Consider the following 16,584-nt stretch of genomic DNA (forward strand, 5'->3'; position numbering starts at 1 on the left):
GCTTTTCTTTTAGGTATGTGTTTCCAGAATTCCTTCCAGAAGTTTTAATGAATCTGCGGCATTCAGTAAGAGAAAAGCTAGAAAGAATGGACATGCTTAAAAGAAGAAAAGTTTTTGATATCCCAGAATTTTATGTTGGTAATATGAAAACTTATTAAATATTTTAAAATAAGTAGTATAATACTTACTTATTGTTCATATTTATTGAAGAGATTCAGATCAAAACTTTTTAGATACATTAATATAAGAAGTTTTAGGTGAGGTTAATATGCAAGGTCAACCAGAAGTCAGGACACACTTAATTTAAGTTCTCTGGAAAAGTATGGAAGCAGAAAATAAACTAAACTTTTATTATAAAATTTTTATAGCCATATACAGGGTTGATTCACTACCAGTGCGACAAACTTGCAGGAGGTGTAGGGGGCACAAAGACGAATCGGAATCACATAGCATTGCAGGGTCCGAATGCCTTCGTCATGCGGTAGAGGACGTTGAACGGGAGGTCGCGTGAACAGCGAATCCCGCTGGAAGTCAGCATTTGTGAACCGTTTCTGTTGAAGAAACCAAGTAGCAAAAGTCCTCCGGAGTGAATAATCCGCAGGCTCCAATGATTGGATGCGTTGCAGATGGTATGAACTCATTTGGTTTGTTGACAGTATCCTCCATACAGTGGATTGGGAAATACCCAATTGTTGGCCTATCGCTCAAGTACTCGTACTCGGATTGCCTTCTGCAAGACGTAGGACATTCTTCTCATTGTCTGGCGTCCTCATCATTCACTCTCAATTCATGGTACCTCTCGTGAAACAACCAGTCTCACGTAACCTTCTGTGCACACGTGCGAAAATTGTATGATGAGGAGCATGCCTGTGCGGGAAACGTTCCTGGTACAAGCCCAGAGTGGCACGCCCGTTACAGTCCGCAGCTCCATACGCGAGGTGCATGTCGGCCAGTTCAACGTTTGAATACTCATCCATCCTACTGCCTCGGGAACTGGTTCGCAAATGCTGACTTCCAGCGGGATCGCTGTTCACGCGACCTCCCATTCAACGTCCTCTACCGCATGATGAAAGCATTTCGAACCCTGCAATGCTATGTGATTCCGATTCGTCTTTGTGCCCCCTAAACCTCCTGCAAGTGAATCACCCTGTACAAAGGTATGTTAAATTTCAGAATTCCTTTAGTCTCATGAATGAAAACAGCCTTTTGGCACATTTTCTGGCCAAATGCAATAGATGTTTTGCATTTGGCCAGAGAGTAATTGCTTCTTGGAATAAACGTCTATCTGTTGTTGAAGTAGATAGTTTGTGTAAATGTAAATAATGTTTGAACAAATTATTATAGAATGACCCAGGCAAATGAAATGAAATGAGTAATTTTTATTTTTTATTTTTATTTTTGAGGCTCTTGTGATATATAAGCTTTGCTTCCTTGGATCAGGTTTCAGTACTTGTACTAATACTAATTGTAGCCCATGCATTTATAAGTGTGAAGTAGTTAACTGGCTGTTGTAATTTAGAATCTTCTTATTTCATTAAAAGTTTAAGTAACAGCTTTAGAATTCTGAAGCAAGTTCAGTATTGGTTCTTACACATGAGCCATTAATGTTAAACAAATTTAGGTATTTCCATAAGCGAATATTGTGTAGAAGACCAAAAAGTGGGTATATCTCATCATGAACAAAGAACACTTTCTTTTGCTTTCTCTGATATCTTGAATGAATAGAATAGATGCAAAAAAAAAATCCATTTTAATAAGAATTTCTTATTTAGTCAGTTTCTGAAACAATAATAAAAATAAATTGCATTTTGGAATTATTAGGTTCAAATCCTTTTATAATATTGATAAATCCATTGGAGATAACATGATTTATGCTGTTGTTTCAAAATCTGTGCAAGCAGTGGGAAAGTCTGATGCTATACTAGTGAAATTCTCTACAAGAACTCTAACAACAGATAATGTTTAGAAATGTCATGCGTGCATTTACGTAATGCACGCATGACATGTAGACACATATAGTGTCTTATGCAAGGCGGCACCTGGAATGTCAGCCCAGCTCCACCTTGGTACACTGTGATGAATATAAAACTTTATAAAAGGCCAGAAATGTGTGTAATGTTAAGTTTATGCAGTGTGTATGTTGTTTAGTTGTTTCTGGCTGTAATGCATGCAGGCCATTTCTGGACCTTTGTCAAAATCTGCTAAGCTTTTGCACGAGAAAATGGTGAACTGCCCAGAGGGCAGTTCACCATTAGGGATATCCCAGATACAGGGTCACTTATTTTTCACTAGCTAAAGTACCTGGTGTATGTTGCAGTAATCAAAATTATATGAAGGCCTATAATTACTTTATTTGCCCTATGTAATACAGCTCTGGATCACCTAAGTAAACCTTGAGCTATTGATTAAACCAAAAAAATTTGCAAATTAAACATTTAAATAAATTACAAAACTTAGAACAACAAACAAAATATTTATTATATTTCATTTTATTAGTGCTGGACGATATTTTATTATTGTGTAGCTTCAGAATAGATAATGTGTTTTGTATTATGGTACCAAATAAAGTTTTTGCCATTACTAGCTCTAGAGTAGCAAATATAGAGTTCGCCATATTGTGAAAGCATTTTTGGAAAATTAATCATGAATGACACGGGTAAGTAACCAGTCCACTAACAATGAAATTTGCATCACTTCCAGATCACCACCTGGTTTGTAATGTTGCAAATTGTGCTTAAAATTGTAGACTGATGAAAAAATGGGCAAAACCATTGCACCCATATTGTTTTTTAACTTAAGAATATGACATATTGTTTCTAAATGTGGCTTAATGATTCTACTGGACTCAGAATTTATAACATTAAATTCAAATTGTATTTAAGGATTGTAAAGCAGGTTTATATGATAAAAAATTTGTATGTCCTTAGGTATGGTATATTACAAAATATTGAGAAAATTTAATTGAAAATTAATTTGTTCAAGTTTCTATTTTTATTATATTTTATTTTTTATTATAGTTTATATTTTATACACTGTATTTGACGGCATATGAGGCCCACTTTTTTTTCCGAAAAAGTGTCTTGAAAAATCACCCCGCATCCTATATATGGAAGTGAGCCCTCCCTCCCTCATCGGCATCGAGGCGAGTGGGCAGGTTGTATTTCACCATTCGGTCAGAATATTTTCGTTTCTGAAGGATAACGGGACACCCTAGGATACTTTTGGACTTGCAGAGTTGTTTGGAATCAGTTCCAAGAAGTTTCAAAAGCCAGGGAACACAGGAAAAGCCTTAGAAATGGATGGAAGCTTCAAGATTCTTCTTCAGGTTTCTCAATAGTTCACCGATCCTTTAAAAAAATGGCACGACTGGCGGGCCAGTTAGTTCTGTGCGGTCTTTTGTGATGTTTAGTGTGTGTCTCCGTGTACTGTAATTATGTGTGAAGTGACAAATGATTATAAATCATGACAATGAATTGTAATCATTGTGGGTGACTGAAATAAAATAAAGAACGGTGTTAATAGCATACCAGTTTGGGCCTGCTGTGCTGATGGCACAAAACTACCACCATTTTTGATGTTATAAACATTTTTACTGGCGTTATTCCAAAAATTTTGTAATGAAAAGCCATCATGCGAAAAGCATTACGAAAATTTATTCCAGTTTAATTTATCTTCTATTGGACCAAATTTAATGAAATTTTGCACGCAGCTTCATCTTAGCTCCATACTAGAGAAAAACTTTCAAACCTCTGAAAATTGCAGTAGTTTTTCCAGGATAGTGGAAAATATGAATGTGTGATCAAGGAAATTTTCTCATGTAATAAATGGTGGTCCTGTTGGGGGCTCTTAAGGAAACCATCTCTTCTCATTTGGGACCATTTCAGAGCCCATAGAACTGAAGTCATTAAAAAGAGGGTGAGGGAATTGAATACACAGGTAGTTGTTATTCCTGGTGGACTGACAAGCCAATTGCAGCCTTTGGATATATCCATAAACAAGGATATGTCCATTTAAGCAAAATATGTGAGAACAGTGGAACAAATGGATGGGAGAACTGGATCATGACCTCACACCCACAGGAAAAATGAAGAGGCCCACCACTGCACAGATGTATGGATGGGTTAAGGAATCTTGGAGAAATATAAGTGGTAAAATATAAAGTCTTTTAAGAAGACTGGAATTAGTAATGCCCTTGATGGCACTGAAGACACTGCGTTATTTGAAGATAGTGATACCAACATTAGCGAGGAAGAGTTTTTGGGATTTGAAGGCAATGATTTTTTTGGTTTTCAAAATGACTGAACTTTCTGTTTGCAGAACACTAATGTTTTTTACCATTCCCTCACTGTCTTTTTGTTCATTTTCAATTCTAGTGTAGTTTGCTTCATATAAAATGTTTTCTAATGCAGCTAAGATTCTTTTATTTCTCTTTTAAATTACTGTATTGGTAAATTAATAATAATAATTAAATGATGTATTACTATGCAGTATTAGTATTTTTATTGATGTTCTGATCACATGTTTAGGATGAGCTTTTTTCTACTATACACATTAGAATTAATATTAAATGCCTGAATATACTGAAACTTTTTTTCCTTAATTTTCCTTTCTGAAGTGGGGGGTGCATCCTATATGCCCATGTGTCTTATATGCCATCAGATATGGTAATTGTCAAAACAATTTTATATTGTGGGTTCAATAAAGAATCGCCCTGACCTAGCTGCAGAGGTGCTAGCCTGTTGATTCTTGGCACAGGTTTTAGTCCTTCTCTACATAGCCACCCTGCAGATTTACACATTTTATCCATCGATGGATGAGGCTACGGATACCGTTTTTGTAGAAGTGGTGAGGTTGGTCTTTGAACCATGACTCTGTTGCAGAAACGAGTGTCTCATCGTCAGGGAAGTGGGTCTCCCCGAAGAAATGATTTGAGGGCAGGAAACAAGAAGAGGTTAGATGGTGCAAGATCGGGTGAGTAGGCTGGATGGGGCAGTATTTCACAAGTGGCCACTTGTGTTGTTGCAATTTCAGAAGTGTGAACTGGGGCACTGTCTTGAAGCATTCTCACACCTTTGGACAGCATGCCATGCCTACATGTTTTGATTTTCTCCTGTAATTTTGTAAGTTGGCATAATCATCATCATCAGCCATTTTTAATCCACTGCAGGATGAAGGCCTCTCTAGCAACTTTCCAGTTCCTTCTGTTTTGTGCAATGGCCATCCATTTACCACCCACAAACTCATGAATTTCATCTGTCCATCTCTGTCGTTGTCTTCCAGATTTTCTTCTAGCTCCTCTTGGGTACCATTCTGTTATTCTCTTAGTCCATCTGTCATCATGTCTTTGAGCTATGTGTCCTGCCCAAGACCATTCTAGTTCTTTAGTTTTGATAAGAATGTCCTTTACTTGAGTTTGCTGCCTAATCCACGTGTTTCTCTTCTTATCTAAAAATCTGATTCCCAATATAATTTGTTCCATTCTTTGCTGTGTAGTTCTCAGCTTCTCTTACATTCTTTTGGTGAGTGCCCAAGTTTCACTTCCATAAGTTATGGTGGGTAGTATACATTGGTTCATTATTTTACATTTGAGACAAATTGGGACATCGCTCCTCAGTATGTGACTATATTTCCTGAATATAGTCACATTTTAAGTGTCAGAAGAATGGACACTCTCAAGCAGTATGCAGAGGTCTTGCTATATGTGCAAAATGCGGGTCACAAGAACATAAACAAAAAGACTGTACAGCACAAAATTCAAGATGTTCCAACTGCAGAGGAGAACATAATGCCTACTCGAAAGAATGTGAAGAGTGGAAGAGAGAAAAGAGAATACAAAAATATAAAGTGGAAAACAACGTAGCATATCAAGAAGCTAAAAGAACAATACAACCACAAAGAACAAATAGACCATCTTATGCACAAGTAACACAAACTTATAAAACAATAGAAATACAGACAGAACAAACGATCCCACCAAAAAAATCCATTTCAGATTGGGCACGTTCACTGCTCATTGAACCAAACAAAAAGCAGAACAGGCAATAAACATGCCCATTATGATACCACCAACTAGAGAAACCACCAAATCCACAAAACAAGATAGAACCACTGAAGTAAATGGGAAAAAAATGGACAACATGGAAGTAGAAGAAAAGAATCAAATGGAAGAAACAGTACTAGAAATTTTTGCAGAAGAAGAGATGGATACCAGAAAGCCATATTCCCATAAAAAAGGAAGACAAAAAACATAAAACCCCAAGACAACAACTTCAAGAAAACAAGATGAAAATACTAACAGAACCAAATAATGAATACACTTTTACATTGGAACTGTAAAAGTAAAATTGCTGTAGAGGATTCCACAGCAATTTTGAAGATATCTACGATCTCCTATGACAGTATAATCCGATTAGTCTATGTTTGCAAGAAACGTATCGTAAACCTCAGAATAAAATAACACTAAAACATTACAATATATACAGAAAGGACAGGATTACCAACAGTGCAGCATGCGGTGGAGTAGCAATCTTAGTAAAGTCAAGTATACCTACGCAACAGGTTCCCTTGCAGACTAATCTAGAGATCATAGCAGTATATGCATTGCAGTAAACTTTCATGTATACATGATGGTACAGCAGTTAGATGAGAAATCATTGATATTGTTACTCTTGTTGTAAACTCAACATCTACTGAGTAATTATCAACATGGCTTTCACAAAAATAGATCCTCTCTCTAGATCTGATGATCAAGTCCGAATCTGAAATTCTCAATGCCTTTGTGAAAAACGAACACCTTGTCATGGTCTCTATTGATATAGAGAAGGCATTTGATACTACCTGCGGTCATGGCATTCTCAGTGACTTACATAATCTTGGTCTACGAGGAAACCTGCCTATATTTATTAGGAACTTCCTCCAGAGCCGCTCTTTCCAGGTTCGATATCAAAACTCCTTTTCTTCTACATTCTCGCAGGAAGATGGAATACCACAGGGGTCGGTATTGAGCGCAACCCTATTTGCCCTTAGAATTAATTCCATTACAAAAGAACTTCCAAATACCATGGAAACCTATCTTTATGCTGATGATCTCTCTATTTCTTGCCATTCTCAGAGCATGAGATCTATTGAACGGCAATTGCAGATGTCCCTCAATAAAGTACAAAAATGGGCCGAGTTCAATGGATATCGGTTTTCCCATCAGAAAACAGTTGCGATCCACTTTTGCAATCAACTTATATCACATATAGACCCTGAACTTCGGATATCAAATTCCATCATCCCGATTGCCATAAATATTAGATTCTTGGGATTGATACTGGACAGCAAGTTAAACTTCTTTGAGCACATTAAAGTAATACATACTACCTGTCTGAAAAAGCTGAACATGCCAAGAGCTCTATCTGCTCTGACTTGGGGAGCAGATCATACAACTTTGCTTCTCTTATATAGAGCACTGATTAGATGCCATTTGGATTACATGCCCCAAAACTCCTGTTTATGCTTTATGATTCCATAAAGCATAAACAGTTTGATTCTTCCCGAAAGAGTGTATTGCACTGGCTCGATCCTGTATAACACAATGCGCTGCGGATTGCTCTTGGTGCTTATAGGACATATCCAACCTATAGTCTATATATTGAAGCTCATGAGCTCCCCCTCTGTACCTCAGCAGAAAAATTTTACTACTTAAATATGCAGTCGTATTTAACAAAACTGTTCTCTGCACCCCATTCAGCCATATCGCTTTAATCCACCATTATACAGTCTCTATAGAAATAAATCAAATAAATTTCAACCAGCAGGCCTATGACTCCTTGATTTATCACAAAATTGGAATGTTCCTCTCCACAGTAGGCAGCAGATAAAGAATTATTCTCACCCACCATGGACTCCTTTTCCTCAACAGACCTGTGATAATTATTTTGTTCAATGGGGAAAGAATCGTCTACCGACTCTGAATGTGCAACAACTCCATGCTAGCCATATTCAGAACTATTTTGACTTCTTACCAATATATACTGATGGTTCCAAATCTGATTCAACTGTTGGAGCAGCAGCAGCAGCAGTGTTTCCCTCTGCTATCATATCATCTTCTCTTCCACCTGAGTACAGCAGCTTTTCAGCGGAATTATATGCAGTACAATTAGCTCTAGAAAATTTGACTCTTCACCCACCTGCAAAATATTTAGTTTACACTGACTCTTTCAGCTTAATTAGAGCAATGCAGAATCCCTCTCATAAGGATCACCCTGTAAATCAAATCAGGAATTTGCTGTTGAAAATTGAAGATAGTCAGCAACGAGTGAACTTTTGCAGGATTCCAGCGCATTCAGGCATTAAAGTGAATGAGCTGGCTGATATTTCTGCTAAAAATCCGTCAACCTTAGACTTAACCTCTGTCTTTATTCCAGTTTCTGATTATAATATTATAATTCAAACAGCAAACCATGCACAGTGGACAGAGCTATGGCATAAACAAACAAATAATAAACTTTTCCAGTTTAAACAGTACCCAAAATTTTGGCACTCATGTATTCAGACAATTCAACAAGAAGTGGTACTCACAAGGATTAGAATAGGACATAGTCATCTGACTCATCTCTATCTACTCACAGGCGATGATCCTCCTCAGTGTTCACACTTCTCCGAGCATCTAACAGTCAAACATATTTTGATTGACTGTCCACATTGCTCTGAGCATCTAACAGTCAAACGTATTTTGATTGACTGTCCACATTATCGACAACATCGAACTTCAGTATGTCATACTCTGGCTAATATCTGAGAATGGATAACATTAAATGATATCATTGGTGAAAATGCAAATATTAATGAACTTTTCTGTTATTTGAAACAAATAGGAATGTATGAACGACTATGATTAGTTTCTGATGTGAAATGAGATTGAACTCTGTCTTCACATTAATTATTTATTTTTATTTTTTCAACATTCATATGAATAGGTGCAATATAGCCACAGCAGCTTGTGTGCCATTAAACACCCATACCACACACACACACACACACGAGTCACATTAATACATCTACATCCATTTAGGCCTAAACCTTGTATTTCTTAATCGATGTGAAAAGCTTAGTAGCTTCCATGATTACTTCCTTGAATGCTTTCCATTTAGAATTTGCTGTTGGTAACACCATCAGTTGGTCCCACTGTACAGAAGTTAAAAACTGTCTGAGACCACTGTAGTCACCTCTGCGAAAGCCAAAATCCTTCCCTTTACGCCTGATGGTAGTTACGTCTTTAATTATATCTCACATCAGTACACTGTGATTACTACCAACTGGTGGTTCCTATATCTGCAAATTCTTAATGCATGAATAATCACTGCTGATAACCTGATCAAGAGTATTACTCTCTTTCTCTCTCTCTCTCTGGTTGCCTCTATTATTTCTCGTTATTATTTCATGTTATTTCTCTGTAAGAGCATAACCCCTCCTACCTTCTTATCCTGCCTGTCCTTTCTGTGCATATTGTACTCCCCAAATTCCAATTCTGCATTCCAAATTCATCAAATTTATTTACTATACTCCTAGCATTGGTGTACATGCAAGTATACATACACCTGTTCTTATTCTTAGTTACTCTAACACAGCCCATGTATTTACTTTTTCCATGATTCCCAGCAGTTCCAGATATCCCCAGCAATTTTCTTTCTGAGCAATGGAATGAGTTTTCTTGGAATGAGTAGCCCAATAGAAGCAGTGCAAGAATCACTTTCACTTCCTCCTGCAGTACTGCTAATCTTTAATCTGTGAATCCCCCCCCCCCCAAGCTAGCAGTGTTCCGAACCACCTAACACTGCCTCGATAGCATCAGCAAATATTCTTGCACTCCTTCTATTTAAGTGTATCCCATCCCTGTAAAAGCAGTTTCTCCTGTTAACAAGCACAGATCAAGCTGAGAAAAATTCTATCCCATGAGCCTTGCACAGTCTCTCCAGGGCCGAATTAATTGACACGGCTCTCACATGTACTCCCTGCTATCATGTTTGAAAAGAATTGCAGACACTTTCAAATTTAACCCTAACTCACGACTTTTTTCAACCTTGACCTGTACTTGTTAAGTAAGTCTGCAGATCTCCTACTCTTAATGTCATTAGTGCCAATGTGTACAACAATACACCCTTTGTACCCTTAAAGGATGATATTTGCTCTACATCATCAACCTTTTCTCCTGGAAGACATACCCTGGTCCTGTTCCACCTATTACGCAGTATATTACCTTTTTACGCAGTATATTACCTGTCTCCCTGACAATAAAGTCACCAACTATAACTAACTCCTGTGGGTCCGGTGCATTCTGTCTTTGAGATTGCTGCTGTGTTGCCTGATGCACAAGAGTGAGCTCTTGTGTTGAGTTGGGCAGCTGAGAGTTTGATGGGTCCCCCATTTTAATACCTTCTAGGGCATCTACCCGAATTTTCAAAATCTCATAAGTGCCCATCAGGACGCCTAGTTGGTGCCTAATTTCTTGACACACTCTGCACCTAACATACACAAAGACATCCTTCTTGGTGAGATCATGTCCTATTCCAGAAATTTCTGTAAATATTTCATAAGCTGCTCAGTTTTTTAAGCTGTGATGCGTTAGAGAATTTTCCCCCGAGCCACAGTGCTCCTGCCACTTTGTGCCCTTTGCATTGCTGTTCTAGTCTGGGGCATGATATTTGAACTATTGATTTAACAATGAAAATTAATAAGATTAATAAATTTAATTAATTAATCATCAATACTACACTATCTAATAGATTCCTAAATGCATTGATATATATTACGCTATCTAGTTTTACGTTAGAGAAACCTATTTACCACAATTAAAAATTTGAATTCCGTACCATTCACACTGTACTATAACAATGGCTGCAAGATTTGAACGAAACAACGGTTTTACATATATTAAGTAGTAACCTACAAAAACTCTGTCTAAATTAAAAATAAAAGTAACGAGCTTAACTAGAACTATAAAGCTACTTATAAAGTAAAATATAATATGACAATTAAGTAAATAAAATGGCAAAACACGTGCTTTTTTTTGGAGCTTATAATACACAGCTGGAACTTGTAAAGACAGTGAGCACCCTCTAAGTAGTATCGTTGTTACTATTTATCAAGAGTTGTTCAGTATTGTCCAGTATTTGTGCTTGTTAAAAGAAGGTTATGTTAATTTAAATGGGTAGTTGTTTTATGGTTTTTAAGACAATTTATTTGGGAAAAAGATAGTTACTTTTGATTTTTGAGTGATCTGCGCAGTGATAGTTTTTTCATATAAAGTTGACTTGGTGTATATAGTCATTTTAAAACAATTCATGCAATGTAAAGATTTTGGAATAGACAATACTATGTAATTGAACAGAACAAAAAAAATAAATAAACACATATGAATGCAGAAAAACCTTTTAAAATACAGTTTACTGCATTTCATGCATTAATTAGTTCCCATTAATTTCAATAAAAAGTCTAGGAATGTCATTCATTTGCACAGGAATGTGGTTATGGAGCATTCTAGCTAAAGCTGTGGCATCTTCTATGGCACTCAGATTTCACATTTCTTTACTTGGATTAACCTTATATCTGACCTTGCTTGACACAAACATGGTGCCTCCGTAGCCAGGTGGGCAGGAGCAGTAGTGTGTTGCACATGCTTCTTGATTAGACTGGGGTTCGAGCCCGTGACCACCAAATATGGAGGATGCGGAAAGGTCAGGGAATGACCACCGCATATCCCCAGAGCAGTATGGCCTTAGTTGCTAATGCTCCTAAAAACCAAATAACAAACAAACAAAAAACAGACACAAACAGACACAAACAGAACAAATATTATTTCCTCTTCATCTAAAAATGTACTTTATCATTTGCTCCCAGTTCCATTTTATTTCTCCTTAGTAGCTGCTATTAACTCTACAAATCTGCCATATTATTTATATATTTATTGCACCTTGGGAAAGTAACTGATTTAGGGATGAAAACAAAAAAAAATTTGATATGGGGGAAAGAATGTGCATATAAATATGGTAATATTTTCCTTATATCTTTCTCTCTTCAGGTTCTATTCTGTCAGTAACAGTTTCTGATTGTTATGCTCCTGGAAAGAAAAACAAGTTTGTTGGAATCTGTATTGCAAGAGAAGGGGTTGGACTCAGAGCTAACTTTACTCTCCGCAATGTCATTGACCATCAAGGTAATCAGTGTTGTTAGATTTTAAAAAATATATATATATTATAAAGGAATTTACTTCAGAATTAAATGTGAAAGAGCTGCAAAGAGACAGTTGCAGTGAAATAACAACAAAAAGGGTACACTTCATAGGAGGGTAGGATTTTTTAAAAAGTTAAATTACACTACTCTGCATTTTGAAAAAATTTCACTGATGTTTTGTTTATAAAGGGTGTTTCTGAATCATTTTCTAATGCTGATTTCAGAATTGGCTTTCATTTGTTTCCATCACTTCAGGTTTCTTCCAAAATCATGAAGGAAAATTTGATTTTTCACAAATTTGTTAATCAGTGCAGAATTTGTGCACTGAAAGTACAACAAAATACTAATTTTACCAGACTTTATATTTAAATACATGTTGTAAACACTATTAAAAAGGGGCAGTGTGATAAAAAGTCCACTAAACACTCACCTCTCATTTTAAAAACTGAACTACAAGGGGTCAAATTTACTTTTATGTAATTTTTTTGCAGATCCTTCTACTTTCCAGTCGATCTTCAACATCCAGCAATTGTCAGCCATCATGTTGACATTCCACCTCCCCTGGTACCTCATCTCCATTTCCTTAATGTCTTGGTGGAACCTCTCACCCTTTTCTTCACTAACACTTCTTAAAATTTTCTGGGAGGTATTCAATGTGGGAGTGTAAAAATTGTACCTTGCCACTCACATTGCAGCCCAGCTTCTTGAATTTTGCCAACATATTTTCAGCTATATTCTTGTAGTCTTTGCCCTAAGGAGTTTTCTCCAACAGATCTGAAGCTAATCCATGCTTGTTTTTCTCTTTTATTCATATTTCCCTCAAAATCTTGGTCCCTCATCAGTTTGTGAATATGAAGTCCAGTAAAAAAATACCTTGTTTCAACTTCTCTTTGGTGATCAATGGGAATTTAGTACATAGATAATTGAATTAGGAACCTTCCTGAGGTAAATCTTTTGCAAACTGTTTCACCATACTCAACATGAAGTTTTAGATTTACCAGTGGTTTATGAACTAAGTCCTTTGACCCAGGCAACAAACTGCTGCTCTTTGGCCAGACCTTTACACTGCAGTGCTTACTCCTTGCCTGAATGTCCCACTCACACAAAAATCAAGGCATTTTTGTGTAATCAGATTGTTGTCCTAGTGATATGCCTAAAGTCAGCACAGACCAACCAAGCATGTTCTTCATACTAAATATTTGTCAACTTCTTCAAGTTCTTCTATGTTTCTTTCAAATGCACAGGATGAACTACTGGAATTGACCTATATTTATTTCCATTTTGGAGCAACACACCTTTGAGACTCCTCTTTGATGAGTCAATAAAAATTCTCTACTGTGTAGGGTTGTAATTAATTCTTAAATAGTTCATTAAGTCATTAGTCCTCAGAAAAGTAGGGGACTAATTCTTATTCTCTGTCTCTACCATGAGAAAAACATCCCATGTACTAGAAGATTTTGACTTAAGTCTAGAACCAATGAGTTCTGCAGATTCCTTTGGTAAATTTAAATCTCTTACCAGATCATTGAATTCATGCTGTGGAAACAGTTGAAGGCTGGACTCAGTCTCCAGCATGTAGACTTCAGTTTCATCATCAGAAGCTTCTCTTTCAGCACTCTCTACTGCTACATTCTCCAATATAAGTTTACAAAGGACACTAGCAGTTGGCTCATATGGAAAAAAAATTTGGCAATTAAATGGAAAATATCTACCTCCTTCTCCCATCTTAATCAAAAATGGACAGGAAATATCTTCTTCTGAAGAAATAGCTAACACCCTTGCAGAGACTTTCCACCAGACATCTGCCACTTCAGCATATGGCAACTCCTTTCTTCAAATCAAAGCTTCAGCTGAAAGGTACAAGATAAAATTCCATACTACCCAATATCTTGCCTATAATCAACCATTTAACCTATTTGAATTGCAAACAGCATTAAATAGATCACCCAACAGTGCAGCAGGACCTGATGGAATATATTATGTAATGCTGAAACATATAAACAGTATGGCTTTGAATTTACTAATAATGTTCTACAACCAAATTTTTCTTGAAGGTACATATCCGTCTTCCTGGCATCACTCCATTATTTTAGCCTTTCCTAAACCAGGAAAAGATCACTCACTTCCAGAAAATTACCGACCTATCTCTCTAACCAGCAGCCTAAGTAAAATCCTAGAAACAATGCTACACAGACGACTTACCTGGGTTCTTGAAACTAAAGCACTGATGAATAATAACCAGTTTGAATTCCGACAAAATAGATCCACTTTGGATCTAATGGTGAAAGCCAAGACTAACATCCGTAATGCTTATGTCAAAATGTGTACATCTTGTAATGGCAAGTCTCGATATTGAAAAGTCTTTTGACATTACCCGGAGGTATGGCATATTGAGAGAACTTTTTTCTGTAGGATTGTGAGGGCAGTTACCAGAATTCATTAGAAATTTTCTTCAACACAGAACCTTTCAGGTCTGCTATCAATCTGTACTTTCTCAGTCCTACACTCAAGAAGAAGTTCTAAGTGAAAAAAGGTAGAGCTAAGTACTAATCCTTGTCCCACAAGGATCAGTACTTAGCTCTACCCTTTTTTCACTTAGACTGAACACCATAACACAGGACATCCCCAATACTGTAGAACTATATATGTATGCTGACGATTCTACTATATCTTGCCGTTCACAAAATATTCATACCATTGAAAGACAGCTGCAACTTTCCATAAATAAGTTGGAGACATGTGCATTGCAGATTGGATATCATTTATCAGAACAAAAAACAATTGTAGTTCACTTCTACAAAAAAAGGTAAGCTACACCCAGAACCAGAACTCAGATTAAAAAACCATTTGATCCCTCTCACCAGTAACATTTGTTTCCTAGGTTTAATATTGGATACCAAACTTAACTTTGTTTCACGTATTACATACCTCCGAACTATTTGTTTAAAGAAACTTAATATACTTAGGTCCATTTCTGCTATGACACTGGGTATTGATAGATACACTATTACATTTGTATCGTGCTATTATCAGGTCTCGTTTAGATTATGGTGCTGTTGTATATGACTCAGCTAGGAAAAGTGTATTAATCAGACTTAATACCATCCAACACAGTGCTCCTCGTACTGCTCTGGGCGCGTTTAGAACATCCCCTGTCCAGAGTTTTTATGTAGAGGCACACAAACCTCCACTTCACCTTAGAAGGAAAATGCTGCTTCTTAATTATGCAGCTAAAATTCAAAGCCTTCCAGTCCATTCTGTTTGACTGTTGCTTTCCAACCCTGAATGGACAGAATTCTATAACAGTAAACCGACTGAAAATAGACCCTCTGGCATTAGAATAAAAGATTTGCTTCACACCTGGAATATTGACTTTGATAACATACTTCAAGAGACTGATGTTCCTGATCCACCCTGGTCTGTAAATCTCCCTCATTGTGATACCCACTTTCAGCAGTGCGGAAAGAAATCCCTGCAAAGTGAAAATATCAAACAACTACATAAAGAACATGCCCTCAACAATATGCAAAGTTGCCTAATATATACAGATGGCTCAAAAATAGGTTCTGCCATTGGTGATGCAGCTGTCTTTCCTTCTTTTACAGCCTCCATATCACTACCAGTTGAATGTAGCAGTTATACTGCAGAGTTATGTGCGATTAAATTAGCTTTACAGAATATTAATGCTTTCTACAATGCTAGCAGTGTAATATACATCGATTCCATGAGTGCAGTGTGTGCATCGGGCAATCAGTTTTCAATATCACATCCCATTAAAAAAAACGAATCATTTCCTGTTTAAACCATCTACGAAGTAGGAATCATTCAGTGAAATTCTGCTGGATTCCAGGGCATTCTGGTATTGTAGGTAATGAGAGAGCAGATCAGGCAATCAAAAAATCAAACAGTAAAACACCAGAAAATTACCAAGTACCATATATAGATTATTTAAAGCATATAAAAAAGTCTGTATATTTCAGTGGTCAGAAATATGGAAGTCACAAAGAACAAATTGCTCCAAATGAAAGAAGAACCAGCATTATGGATTTCCAACTTCAGACAAATTAGACAGGAAGAAGTTGTACTAGCAAGAACAAGAATAGGACATGCGCACCTAACACAATATGTTTCTACTCATGGGGAATGACCCACCTTGATGCTTGCATTGTACATTACCACTTACATTCAAGCATATACTTTTAGGTTCCTCACTATTCCCATTTCAGAAAAAGTACTTTCCACTTCCAATCACAACTGCAAGAACTGTTATCGCTTACCCACATGATTGGAAATAGTGCTAACCTAGCTGAACTCTATACCTTTCTGAAACAAATACATATATATGAATTCCTTTGATACCAAAAAGGA

General features: G+C 36.8%; 1 protein-coding gene across 1 annotated transcript in view; it reads left to right on the plus strand.

The window, feature by feature from the left end:
* The window catches only part of mRpL19 (mitochondrial ribosomal protein L19), a 96,180-nt gene that overhangs the window by 59,720 nt on the left and 19,876 nt on the right, over window positions 1-16,584 (plus strand). Inside the window, exons 3-4 of the mRNA XM_090378900.1 lie at window positions 14-138; window positions 12,065-12,199. Coding sequence (XP_090235026.1) covers window positions 14-138; window positions 12,065-12,199 — 260 coding nt within the window. The remainder of the gene's footprint in view (window positions 1-13; window positions 139-12,064; window positions 12,200-16,584) is intronic.

The sequence above is a fragment of the Mastigoproctus giganteus genome, chromosome 8 (assembly GCF_048544385.1).
Source record: "Mastigoproctus giganteus isolate SK-2022 chromosome 8, ASM4854438v1, whole genome shotgun sequence".
Classification (NCBI taxonomy): Eukaryota; Metazoa; Arthropoda; class Arachnida; order Uropygi; family Thelyphonidae; genus Mastigoproctus; species Mastigoproctus giganteus.